The 14112-nt window shown below is 37.0% G+C and overlaps 2 protein-coding genes across 7 annotated transcripts in view; one reads left to right on the forward strand and one right to left on the reverse strand.

The window, feature by feature from the left end:
- LOC129242362 (FH1/FH2 domain-containing protein 3) overlaps positions 1 to 3206 on the forward strand; it is a 181063-nt gene extending 177857 nt beyond the window's left edge. For 5 of the 6 annotated variants that reach the window (XM_054878959.1, XM_054878958.1, XM_054878961.1 and 2 more), the window contains one exon: positions 2063 to 3206. Coding sequence is in view for 4 of the 6 variants with exons in the window: in XM_054878958.1 (XP_054734933.1) it covers positions 2063 to 2136 (74 nt within the window). In the remaining 2 variants the exon portion in view is untranslated. The remainder of the gene's footprint in view (positions 1 to 2062) is intronic. The other variant, XM_054878962.1, reaches the window with a different exon arrangement.
- Positions 3207 to 7101: 3895 nt separating this feature from the next.
- On the reverse strand, positions 7102 to 13843 carry LOC129242963 (uncharacterized). The gene is made up of 7 exons (XM_054879939.1): positions 13669 to 13843; positions 8414 to 8566; positions 8137 to 8272; positions 7939 to 8066; positions 7589 to 7876; positions 7293 to 7520; positions 7102 to 7220 (listed from the first exon to the last, which is right to left on the reverse strand). The coding sequence occupies exons 1-7, from the start codon at positions 13841 to 13843 to the stop codon at positions 7102 to 7104; spliced, it is 1227 nt and encodes a 408-aa protein (XP_054735914.1).
- Between the last annotated feature and the right edge of the window lie 269 nt (positions 13844 to 14112).

Below are 14112 nucleotides of genomic sequence, written 5' to 3' on the forward strand. Positions count from 1 at the left end.
TTTTTGCTTTTTCATGAAGAAATGTGCCATTAAGATCTTCTAAAGCTTGGGTTACTCTTTACGACGGCAATTGGCGCCGCTATAAATGGAGTTTCGAAAAATCGCCAAGATTGTTTTCTGTCTCTCTTTACCCAAGCGCAAGACCTCGGTGGTGCTCTCAAAAAGTCAGAAATCCTAAGTCAGCGCAGTGCGCTCATTCTTTTCACAACTGCTTGAAGCATTGAGAGCTTCAGCCTTAGTAAGCCTCACACTTGACTTCAGCCCTCTAATGCTTTTGTACTGCATTTGAAAAAGCAACCGGGTTCTTCAAGTAAACTAAGGTATGACAAATGTATTTTGAAAACACAAAAATTCATGTGAATGTAGAAGAGCAAGTAAATACCTTAAACGCGTATTCAATATCCGCCTGAGTATTTGCATGAAAGACACGAGTATAAAAAGTGAGCAGTACCTTGACAGAGTAACTCGCAGTTACTCCTATGGTAAAGGATACTATATTAAGAAGAAGCCTTGCTCTTCCCTTGCCACGTCGAATACTTTCAGATCGAAAGCGTTTTTATACATTTGTACGACATGATCTAGTCAACGGAGCCGCTGGTTGTTCTATGACAATAGGCCTCTTCTATTCGCCACTTCTCTGCTCGCTCTGTTCTGCTCACTCGACGAAAAATTTGCATGTCAAAGCAATGACAAAGTTATTGAGCTAGATTGGCCTCATAAAACAGATATAACTCACTATTTTACAAATAAACGAAATTTTATGGCGCTCTATTCCAGCACTGCCATGATTTGTTTATTTATACCAGTTGCTTCTTCTATTTGCCACTTGCAAACGCTTAGCGAAAAGAAGAGGCCTAATATTATTGTAAAACACAGCCTGCTCATCGTTCCAAAACCTATCGCAGTTCGCACAATCGTCAGTGGCTTATACTTATGTACATCTTTCGCAGAAATTTTATCTCGATCGCTCTATGGGCCATCGTGTCGCATGTTGTCGTCGTTCAAGCTTTTGCGTTATATGACAGGATGGACGCTATGAAAGAAATATAAATTGAGCTTTGTGTTCGTCGAAAGTGGACTTTACTACTCAATTCCCAACGCTTAGTTAGTGCAAAGGAGAACTTGTTTGCAAGAGAGTTTCCCCATTACATTTCAAGGTTGAGATTATGACAATGCTTTTAGTTCTGATTCATAAGTAATCGAAGCCATTTACTACTTCAGACGCTACAATCGTCGACAATAGCACTCACCAAAAATTGTCAATCGAGACTCGAGTGCGCTGGTTGTTTGATAAAAAGAGATACTTTCTCTTGCACGGTTCACTTTCAGACCAATTCGCCTTTTTCTTTGTTCTCTTTAGAGAACGGCATGCTTGCTAAGACCGATGATATCAATGTCGTCGGCATCCACCTGCAGTGGTACGCTTTAGTAAAAGTTGGTGCCCGAGTGATTTAATTTTGTAGATTGAACAATATTTCCAGAAAGTTAGAAGTTAAGAAAAGATAGCCAAGCTGTGTAAGAAATTGTTTCTAATGAACGTGTCGGAGAGACATGTCAAACAACTCTTAGAGATCCTTCACCATTCTGACGACGCTGCTGATGTTGCTTAACTTCATTTTACACAGCCGCATTTGCTTGCGCGCTTTTTATAACAGCTTTTTCTAGCTTCATGTGAAAGTTCGCACTAACTCGTCGCTCTGATGTTGCTCTTCATATCTCCTGTGCAAACAACAGCAATGGAGAGCAAATCAATGGCTACACCTACTTTCGCGCAGAACCGTGACGTACTCATTCGAAGAAGAAAACTTCACGCTAACCAGCTTTACTCATTTCTCTCTCAGAGAAGTAACTGACCGAAACTCATCCCTTTCACTAACGAATCGCGATGCATAAAATAAAACATTTGTCTGATTTAGCTGTATCCTTATATGAATGAGTTTGCTATTAACAAAGCTAAGCTACCTACATATTTCATTTGAGCTTGATTAATACTACCACCTAAACTTGTTGTTGTTGTACCAGCATGCGCATATACTTACTTGTCTTATTCGTTTCTTTTCAGTGCGTCGAACGCTTAAGAACGGCCTAACGGAGGAGGAGAAACAACACGTTGCGGCTTTAATAAAAACCTATTAGCGTTTTAAGTAGTCATATCCATGTAGTTGTCGACAGACTGTAATTTAGTCATAGTCAGAAAGAAACCACTATGAAACAGACTGAGAAGCTTGAAGAGAAGATAATGAAAAACAGGAACAGAACAAACAAAAACGTAAACCTAGAAGATTTTTATTGATTTTATTTCGGACGATCTCAAGCGATACCAGTGAGCAAACAGTGCAGCCGTGTGAGGAGAAATGTAGTGCCTTAAAGAGAGCGAGATGTGTATGTTAAAACAACGATAAGAGACAATGAGCCGAAAGCTATTTCGACTGTCGAGCGTTGAGCTTTGCAATGAGGGTGAAAAAGAGTCAGCAAATAAATGTGAAACGAAAAATTAAATTCAAATAACTGTATAGCCTTCAATATATAGACATATGCACACCTCTACTGATGAAGTAAAGCGCACTTTTGTTGTAAAATGAAGAAAGCTGGAATACGAGAGCACAGCTGCCGTATATGGGGAAAGGGGAAGCAGTTAACGAATCGTGCGAAACGCGTACTTTTTATTTTTATTTTTACTTTAGTTTTTTTAAAACACATTAAAATTATGTATTGTAGCCAAACAACGATATTTTAGTAACAGACATTACGAGTATAGACTTTATTTCGTTTTTTTTTAATATTTTTGTAAAATTATGAATTTCCTTTTATCTTAATATAGAAACACATAAGTAATTAGTTATTCTAAATATCTAAATTTTGGGTTGAATTAGCTTGAGAGCAAAACACCCAATTTATGTTTCTCTTTTTAATTTTTTTAATTAAAATTTGGGTTGATTATTAAATAAAGTATTCAAACTCTTGTTATAGCGCTTCAATTCAATAAAATTACATATGTATTGGACATGCCTTAAAAGTTGTGGTGAAAATTTACAAACTAAAACTGCGTAAAATAAGTAATACAAAAATACGAAAACAAAAAAATATATTTATATAAAAAAATGTGAATTGAAAAAGTTTCAAAAACAATATTATACAATACGTGCTTTTAATTTATTATTTTATATTAAGTGTATTTCAATTGTAATTGTAACGGCAATTTAAGTTAAAAAGGAATTTTAATAAATATTACAAAAATTTGTTGAAAAAAAAAATACATATTTGACTATGTTATAGGGTGTGGCACCAAGTGAAGTGTAACCAAGTAAAAATGCCATAAATTTAGTTTAGAAAGTGACTTTTATTCAATTCAAAGTAAAAAATATGTGAAAATAATACAAAATTAAAAATCAATTCACTTTTGCTCGATATGACCACCTTTTGACTTGACTATGGCCTTGAGACGGTCCAGAAACGAATCATAAGCTGCCCGAATGTGACTTGAAGGTATTTTGGCCCACTCGCGGACAATGGATTTTTGGATTTTTTCAGCGCCTCGAGACTGGTGAATCTTTTAGCTCCGACCTTGCTGTTTGAACTGCTGCTCTGCTGCTGATGCTGTTTCGCGATGCTACCAGTATCGCTGTAACGAGTAATGGTGCGATAAACTTTATTTACTTTAATGCGAATGGTGTTGATTTTCCAGCCAAATATTATATAATGCAATCACACTTTTACGTTTGAAATCCATTACTGATTTTCTTTTTTTGCGTTTACTCTCGGCTAAATGCTTCCGCGCGCTTGTTAACAACTCTTGGGACTATCGTTTAGTCAACTAACAGACAGATGATGCCTATGCATCTTCACTGCGCGGGAGCTCTGAAGTTGGTTACACCTCGAGTGCCGGACCCTGTAGTTAACAATCAGTCATAAAGCCATCGAAAGATGATTTGTTGATCAAAATACCAAATTGTAAGTAGATAATAAAGCACGAAAATTAGCCTGGAAATTGGACTTCGTTTGAGGAGACTCAGTTGGTCTATTATAATTATACAATAGGAAAAAGTGCGCAACAATAAACTATTCACTCCATAATAATTCGTGCTAAAAAATGAAAATAGGCAAAATCAGCAAATGGAGGACCACGGAAAATATCTGAACGCGCCGAACGTATTTTCTTGAGAAAATTCATCTTGCTAGTAAACTTGTAGATGTTTGTGAAGTCGAAGTTTCTCATCCAATAGTTTAACAAGTTTTGCAAAAGCATAATTTTACTTCACGAGTTGCTAGAAAGAAGCTTTTGGTCCCTGCAAAGCTTATTGAAAAGTGGTTATCCTTCATTAGAACGTACACAGAGAGCTCAGCCAGATACATAGCTACTGGGATTGTGTGATATTCTGTTATAAGACTAAAATCATGCTCGGCTTAAATCGTCACATCCGTGGGCGTAAAACTGGTGACTGAAAAACTCACATTTCGAATTGATTTTGTGCGCTTGCAAAAGTTCACAAATTTAATTGATACTAATAAAAGGTTAAGGGGACAGATACCAGTAAAATTTCGAAAAAAAAAAAAAATTGTTTTTGTTTTTCATAAAATGTTAATATAATCCTTTAAGAATATATCAAAAACGAAAATTTAAGTATTTCTTATATTTTAGATCGTCAACCGTGACGACTCTATTCTTTGGCCTCGAGCGCTGGGAGAGGAATTTTCATGTATTCAAACTTTAGACGCGTTTTTCTCAAAACTATATTTTTCGAATTGGCGTACACGATAACTCGAAAAGTTATTGACCGATCTCCCGGAAATTTTGCACACATCTTTTTTATGATATTACTTTCTATGTGAATTTACAAATTTTCGAAAATTTTTCGAAAAAATTTTTTCGAAGCAAAATTAGTAGGAAAATTCGCCCCGAAATTCATTTTTTTTGAAGCTCTTTATTTCGCGAGTTTTTTTTTTAATTTTTTCTTAATTCATATAGAAATTATGGCATTAATAAACAAACAAAATTTTGGTTTTTTGTATTCAGGTCACTGATGCCGATGCTACAATGGCCGCCGATTGAGAAGCCCCACTGCGACCTTCCTGGAAGAATTGAGTGTACATCCGCCATTTTAAATGATTAAAATAAAAAAAAAAATGTTTATATTATTTTAATATATAAATAAACTGTGTGCCAGTTTTGAAAAAAATATATTTACTTCTTCATTTGAAATAATTTGAACGAAAATCAAGGAAAACATGGCCGGTTGCAGGTATCTGTCCCCTTAATCACATTTCATTTTTGAAAGTTATTAACTGCGAATGAAAAAATATTTTCTTGACAGGGGTGCGTGAAGTGTGCATATATTGGTGCTACTTTTTATTTTTGTATGGAAAAACTTTATTTGCTAGTACTGGCGTATGCATTATTTATATTAGTCAAATAAAACGAAAGAGTGAAGGAAAACCATGAAAAAACACACATATTTCTTGAGGGAAGGTGATGATGAATTCGGCGCGAAATTCGTTCAAGGTCTGTCTTCGGGTCCAATGGCGATTTTATGCATGCCTGGATATCGACGGGGAAACTCGCATACCCTAAGTCCGGTGTTTCGACAGCCTTGTACACCTAATTCTCTTTTTACACGATAGATACGTTCCCAAAGAATTCGTGTAAAAAGAGAATTAGGTGAAAACAATACTAAAAAATTCTTTTTAGAGTTCACTAAAGAATTTATTTCGTGTTTACACATTTTAATTCTTTAAATATATTATAAGAAATAAATTATACTTTGAAAAAAAAAGAAAATATTGTAATATCTGAAATTCATTAATATAAAACAAGTAAAAATAATATAAACATAAAAAACTTTTATGCATTGTCACTTTCTGACAATAAACGCATACGTTTGCGTAAGACTAGAATATCACTGCCATCACTAGAATTATTTTGTTCATCATCTTGTGAAATTGTTTCTGGATTATCATCTCTAGGCTCCTGTGTTGATAATTCAGTAGTTTTTAGAAGGAAATCAGTCATTAAAGATTGTGTTTGGTTTCGTGATAAACCTTTATAAAGTTCCCTGTAAGATGCCATTAATGATTTCAGTTCACGTTGAAATTTTGCAGCTCGTTCCTCATCAGGATCATGTTGTTGAAAATGATTACCTAATTTTCTGTTTTAAATACTCACAACAACTAAGCGTCTTTTCTTTTCAACTCTCAAAACCAAACTAAATTGCGTAAAAAGTACATTACGTCTTTACTCTATGCATAATTCGGGGAATCCCACTCATATACACATATTTTTATAGCAACAGCTGTACACGATAACAGCCCAAAGCCGCTCATCCTGTATAGATGCGATTACATGCTGATATTCTAAGATCCTAAACAAATAACCTAAACCGATATGCTAAAACAAAATTCCCAAACAATGAATCCGATTTGCTCTATGAGATTCAAGAAAAATTCATAAAATATTGAAAATCGTGTTAAAACAAAACAATTCGTGCAAAAAAAAATTTTTTTGTCTCTTTTTAACTCGAGTTAAATCAAATTCGTGTAAAAAAAATTCGTGTAAAAAGAGAATTAGGTGTAGTTATTGTATATCCTCTGTGTCCTAGAAGTTCTCCATGGCCAGATTGGCGCTGCGCGGTTCAGAATTGGCCAATAAATCGCCTCGAGTGACTGCTCAAAGTGCTTACGGCAGCGACGTTAGCAACTTTCTATGGGTGTTAGGGTTGTTGACAGTCGGAATTAATGTGGCACTAACTTTGATTTTCAGTTGCAGGTTGACTTCCTTCGACCGCATTGTAACAGTTGTCGATGTCATTTAGTTGGGGAGAGTGTAAGGCTCTGGGCAGTGTGGAAGCGAGAATGTTTGGAGATATAACTATTTACCTAAGAGCACAAGTCATAAGTACCATTGCCGTATGCAATATTCACCAATCAGAAGGGTAGTTCCGAACCCAGCAAAGGTGTTCCTCTATTTGACCCTATAATGTCGAGCTTGACAAAAGTTGCATGTTTTTCCATTATGTGACCCGTCAACAGATGTTTTTTATTAAACCTAAGCAGTACACAAAACAACTTAAACAATTTACAACTAAAACAAATATTTCCATATAAACACTAAAATCCATTCGTGCACGGCTGCTGCACGTAGTCCAAGCAAAAGCCTCGATTGTCGATATCAGTGGGCGCTTCGACACTATCCGTGTGGAAGTACAGACGGAATGGTCGCACGCTTGCTGAAATTCAGTAAACATTGATAACAAAAATGGATTGCTTAGAATGCAGTTTGAGTTTCTTTTATTGCCTACATTGCACGGTCCGCTGAATGGTGCCCACTTCAGCGCTAAAAGTGCCGCCACAAACACGATCCTCACAAGCGGCCAAAGGGGGAATGCGGTCCACAGAACGCATACAACCGATCAGTAGCCAGTCGTTGAGGCAAGCGTTCTGGGTCACCTGCGTGCCGCCACCCACCATAGAGCCAGTGGGATTGTTGGAGTTGCCGGAAATGGTGAAAGCACGCGAGCGATTGTTTTCTTAAAACGAAAAACACACAAACATATTTTTATAGAAACTCTGCATGCTTGCGCATTGCTACACTCACCGGTGTCCGGACAGGCGTTGTATTGAATGCTGCAAAAGTTCCGCTCTGTACGTACGCAAATGCTGTAGTCCTGATTGGACAGTTGCCTGCCCGTAACGGTATTGTAATTGAAACTCCGCACACGTCCGCTGATGCCAGAAAAATATTGAAGACAGCCGTGATCGGCACGACTCACACTGCCACAATGGATTTGTGTCACCCGTATGCGCCACAGACGCGAAAAAGTGCCGCTCGTGATGACGGAGAGTACGATCGCATTACTTTGGCCCAAGCCGGCGTCAATGTACACTGTGAAGTGATGTTACTTTTACTTGAATAATATTTGAACAAACAAAACTATCTGGGCTCACTGTGATCGCCTGATGAGGAGCCACAAATGGTGGGCACCGGACTGCCACCAGAGATGAGCAGTTGATCCTGGTTACAAACGTGATTCAGTGATTCGGGCGGTGCAATGGAAAACATGTCCAAGTCGAGTCTGGAAAAATTGCGTTTGCAGGGTTAAAAAGTTGTTTGAAATTATATGAATTCAGCTCCAAGTGACTTACCTCAACTGGCAAATATCCGGATGTATCTTTTGCACTGTGACTTGACAACTGCCAGTGCCATCGTAGACATCCGGATGGTTGGGATTCACAAAATACGTAGAGTTCTCGCGTATAATGCCGCCGCAAGTTTGCAGGACTGCAGAAATTTTAATTATTATTTTGTTGCTATTTTATGTTTGAAGGAAAACAATTGATTTGCTAAATTTTAGTTAATGAATAACGCAAAATATAGAATATTCGCTTTAAAATTAGATGTGGAAAAAAAGTTTCTATTTACAAACACAACACAATCCGTAGCCGCCAGCGCAAGGACCTGCTGGTATACCCGCACGCAGCATGCAATCCTTGCTCGGTATGCAGTTGCCCTGCTCGCCAGAAGACGCCGTACAGGTGCCCGATCCGATTGGAACCATATTAAAGATTGGCAGAACTATAAAATAGAAATTCAATTATGTAGGATTTAAATATTTATTCAAGATGGCGCCAAATTAGTCACGTGATCGGAAGATTTATAATTTGCAAATGGCGTCGTGCATCAATCGACACTTGACACTTGGGAACTACTATAAGTATGTAGACCAGCGCAGTATACGAACAGACAAGCAGTGGAGCGCGTAAAGGTCAAAATAAAGATTTCCATCACTCAGAATCATTCTTTTATTTAGTAAAAAAGTTGCTCAAAAACAAAATTAGTGATTATGATTGATGATTAATTTTGCGCCACTTTGTTTATATATTAATAATGTAATTTTTTACAATTAAAATGGACCATTGGTAACTATTCTCTCTATTTATGAAAAATTTCAAAAATATTTTCTAAATCAACAAACCACGCTTGGGTATAAAAACACACAAAGGTACGCTCGCACTAAATTAAGGGGAGCTGGTGGTCTAGAAATTTCAAAAAATCGTTTTTTTTTTTTTTTGCTTCTAAGTCAGATCCATTTACTTAGGTTCAAGTACAGCAGCAAATTCTTTATCTCGATGTCTGAGATCTCATTAATTTGCTGTCTAGCTAGCCCTGGATATTCACATAAGTAGTGGAAAAGACTTGCATTCACCCCTTCCGCTTGACAGCTTCTGCAGATGGGATTGAAGGGGAGGTTGAGTCTAGCTGCATGATCCCCTACCTTCCAATGGCCTGCAAGGGTACTGAAATGTTTGGTCGAAAACATCCTAACAGGTGATTCGCCTTTTGGATTTTGTACGACGGAGCGATCGCCCGTACTAGCGTATTTTTTTGGCGCTAATCGTATAGCATAAGTATTTTTTTTAAATGTAAGTAGCTCGGGTAAGTAGCTACGTTTGAGTAGTCGTCGCTGAGAAAGATGACAGACTTAGACCTGTGGAGTCGCTATCTATGAATTAATAAAACTCCGATTTGCGCTTTAAACTGAAACAAAAAGTCTTACTTTAAAACTAATAATTTTGTTAAAATTTTGTAGTAAATCTGCTAACACGCCACTAAAAGCAGTCAATCTGATCGCCGAATTTTTCCAATCTAATTTTGTGCAGAATGAAATCGCTTATTAGATTGATCTTAAACCGATCTTCAACTCTGAGTTTTGGAAATGTAGAAAATGGAAACTTAGGCTTAAAGCCCACCTCATAGACCAACATCGATGGGTCTGCGGCAGTTATTTCTCCTCTAAAAATAGTCTTAAGTAAGTCATTAATTACCGGAATTTTCATCGATAACTCCATGGAAATATGTTAGGTATACACCCAATTTTTAAAATCAGCAATTAGAAGAAAATACAGAGTGGGCCATATAGCGTTTGCTTTTTGAACCACCTATTTTTTTGAGAATGGTAACACAAATGACATCTCAAATGTGTTCATAATTTACTTAAAGGTTTGACATTTACGAAATGGGACGCTATACGCTATTTCCAAAGTGGTGAGTCTTCTTCTTCTTCCACGGTTACAGTAAATGGCGAGCGTTACCGTGACATGCCCAACGAGTTGTTTCCAAAAATTGAAGAGGATGACATGGACGACATTTGGTTTCAACAGGACGGGGAAACTTGTCTGCCACACTGCCAAAGTTACACTCGAACTTTTGGCTACCGTTTTTGAATTCCGATATCAATTGGCCGCCTCGGAGCTGTGATTTAAGCCCGTTGGACTACTTTTTGTGGCTAGCCGTTAAGGACAAATGCTATGCGAACCATCCGGAGACGATTGATGCTTTAAAACACGAAATTGAAGTTGCCATTCATGAAATTGGAGCCCAAACAATCGAAAATGTGCTTAAAAATTGGGTTGATCGAATGGCCTACTGTAAAGCCAGTCGTGGCAGTCATTTGAACGATATTATTTTTCATTCATAAATGACAATGTTCAATCTTCAAAATAAAAAAAAAGTTTGAAAAAATTTGATCAGTTTTTTTTTATAGCCGATTCAAAAAGCAAATTTTACATGGCCCACCCTATATGTACATAGGTAATTATAGACCAATTTTTGAGCTTTCGACGACTTCTAAACTTTTTGAAAACTCTGCCAAAAAAAAGTTATCCTTTGCCACAGGAACCCCAATTTCGTCTGATTAGCACAGATTTGTCACAGGACAGCCAGACACTATGGGTTTAGCGAATATTGCATTAGAGTCCTCTCAGTAGGGCGGCAGGTTGACTGCAGTTTTCCAAAATTTTCGACAGAGTCGCTCACAACATTTTATTATATAAATTAATTTCTTTTTTTTAATCCTGATTAAACATTTTGAAATTTTCATGAACATTTTTTTATTGTCTTTGTTTTTTGTTTTTTAATTTGTACATTTTTTGTTGGGAATTTCAAATTGTGTTGATCGATTTTTCTTAGATTCTTTATTACAAAAAAAAACACATACTTTGCAAATAGAAACAAAAGGTGTATATTTTCTGACAAATATATGTAGATGCCCAAAATATGTAGATGGATCTCATTACATGGAAGCGCTCTATTCAAATATTTGGTTCTAAGCAATATTCCTATATTATTTGGTTTGATCAATAAGTCCGTGTTGCTTGGACTTTCTACAAAACTTTAAGCCCGTCGATCAAATAGAGAATCGCATTGGAGAAATGGAAACTATATGGACTCATTAGGCATGCAGATACAACTGAACACACCAAATTAGTCGCCTCAAATCCTCGACTCTCTGGCCTCAAAGGCGGTAATGCTAATTTTGAGGCCTAAAAATATATAATATGTAGTTGGATGGGATAGAATATAAAGGTGCACACGGCAGAATTACCTAATGTGATTTTTATACTATAGGAATAAATTATAAAACTAGCCAATTTTTTATTTAGCCCTTCTGGACCTTTTCTCTGGAGCTTGACGACGACGAATGATAGAGTAACTTTTCACCGCTCACGAAATGTATTAACGATTTTTTGGTCCTGTGTCAGCTTGTGTGACACAAATCATGAAGGAAAACTTGCCTGAGAACTACGCAATTCTATGTCAATGACTTTCGCACACAAATATTCAATTGAGGCATTGGAAGCCAACATTACTAAAGTTATTCACGAGATACCGACCGAAGTCCTCCAGCGAGTTATTCAAAATTGACGTTTACGAATGGCCGAATTACGACGAAGTTTCGGCCAACATTTGAAATGCGATTCTGAGTGTCATCCACACGTGCGTTTTTATCTTATCGTCAGCGTTTCTCTAGCCGACTGAAATCGCTTGTAGCGTTCGTAAATTTGGATTTGCCAAAAATATTTACACACAAATCAGATGGAATGTGTTGTGGATAGAGAGGGAAGAGCCTGCAATAAATTGATCCACGACACAACTGATGAAGAACTTATGAGCTCCTTAGAAGGCAGCACCGATTCTCCATCTATTCGCACGAAATGCTATCAACTGTCTATTTACTTGAAAGCAGCAATGCTATGTCCCAGGAAGAGCCAATCACAGTTCATTGCAAGGCTTTGAAACATCTTTTAAAGTGAATTAAATTACATAGTTAAGTTGGTCATTACATTCTGGTCGCCGTCTAAACTCTTACTTCTTTGGAGGTCTAAGAGACTTGGAATCGGCAACCATCCACAGTATTTTGTCATTTATACGAGAGACAAAGTAGTTTCACCACATGGAAATTATAGCGCAAATTTGAGTTCAAATTGGTGGTACCACAGGCCCATAAAGCGGTAACCTAACCTAACCCTTTTGTAATATAGCAGGCAGCTCAAAATTGTGTCGAGGCATTCAAGAGGTTCTGTATACCTTCGGCAAGACAAACAATTTTTAGTTTATTACAAATTATTCTATTTTGCACTAATTCGGATATAGTTATACGGCGGGAACATTTCTGGTAAGTTGGAGAAGAGTATGTGTAATTATGATTTGAGTTATGTTTTCTTTGTTAAGCTGGCACATCCGTGATTAACATTCCTACCAAAATTTCATCGCCATTGCTTGACAGTTTGCTTGTAAAAGTTATGTCGTCTTGAGTAAATCTACGTATTTTACGTGTTTTCGTTTTTCATACTTTGAAAATGAATTTGAATTTGCAACAAAAATTTTGCATTAATTTTTAGAAATGTTGGGAAACTGTTTCGATAATGACACTCTACAGAAAAAAGCCATTTACGAGTGGCACGAACGTTTCAGAAGAGATGACAATAAGGAGAAAGAAAAGTCGATAGTTAACTGCCATCAGAGAGCCGGCAGAGGACTTGAACATTGCTTATGGATCCATTTGAGACATTGTAGTTAATGATTTGTGTTTGCGCCATCTTGCTGCAAAGTTGGTCCCGAAGGAACTGAATTTCATGCAAAAACGGGACCACATTGACATTGTCAATGGCATGATTTCCAAGGGGGAATCCGACTCAACATTCGACGAGCACATCATTACTGAAGACGAGACGTGGGCTTATGAATACAACATGCAATCCAGACATTAGGCGACTGAGTGGAGAGCTTCGAATTAACCAAGTTCAAAAAACTACGTCATTTTCAGTCCAAAAAGAAAGCGAAGCTTAAGGTTTTTATGGACTGCAACGCTATTTTGCACCACGAATTTTTTCCAGAAGGTCTGATTAATAAGGACCATTATTTGGATGTTAAGAGAGATTTATGTGAAGCAATTCGCCAAAAAAACAAAGGATTTGTGGGAAAACAACTCGTGGATTTCGCACCGTCGCAGAGAGACATCATTTTTGACGAAGAACGAATCGAAAAAAAATCCAAGGGATACCACGAATCGAATTCATCTGGTATGGCGTCCTTGGATTTTTTTCTGTTTGAACGAGTCAAAAACCCACTACGAGGAACGCGTTTTAACAGCCAAAAGCAGTGATGGAAAAATCTGTCTACGTGGTTGTTCATGCAACTTTTTGTAATACGAATTTGAAATTTGGTAGGATTTTTTGATACTAAATATTTTAAATAAGTAAAACTTTTGTACAGATACGGTATTTCATTTCTATTGCACGATAACTTTTCTTTTGTATCTTCCTTCACTTTACAATGCACTTTTCCCATTTCTTCACTTCTTCAATATGAGTAAAAAAAGCATATCCCCAACATACACCTTGCATCTCGCGCGCCTGTGGAAGGCAGCCATTTACTGCCGAATAGAATATCCTTCCACGAACTGCCCTGTTTTTCTTTGCAGACACTGCAGGATAAACTAAATGCCAATGAAACGAAAATTCCAAACACGACTTTTATGCTGCTTGGCCGCAAGTTATTTTGTTTACACATTTTATTTCTAGGATATATTTTTATATTTATCAGTGATAATCCTTTCCGACATGCAACCGAAGACGCACTGACGCGCATGCGCAATAGATGCCACATTTTATGTGGCAAACATTTCGCTAACCACACTTCATAGTCAACAAGTGTTAGAAAAACAGTTTAATGACCGTCAACGGTGTTGATTATATGAAATTTGTAATTGCAGAAAAAACAGTGAGTAAAAGAAGAAAAAAAAAATCTAGCATTTTTACCATGTGGCGGTGGGTGTTTGC

The sequence above is a fragment of the Anastrepha obliqua genome, chromosome 3 (assembly GCF_027943255.1).
Source record: "Anastrepha obliqua isolate idAnaObli1 chromosome 3, idAnaObli1_1.0, whole genome shotgun sequence".
NCBI classification, from domain to species: Eukaryota; Metazoa; Arthropoda; class Insecta; order Diptera; family Tephritidae; genus Anastrepha; species Anastrepha obliqua.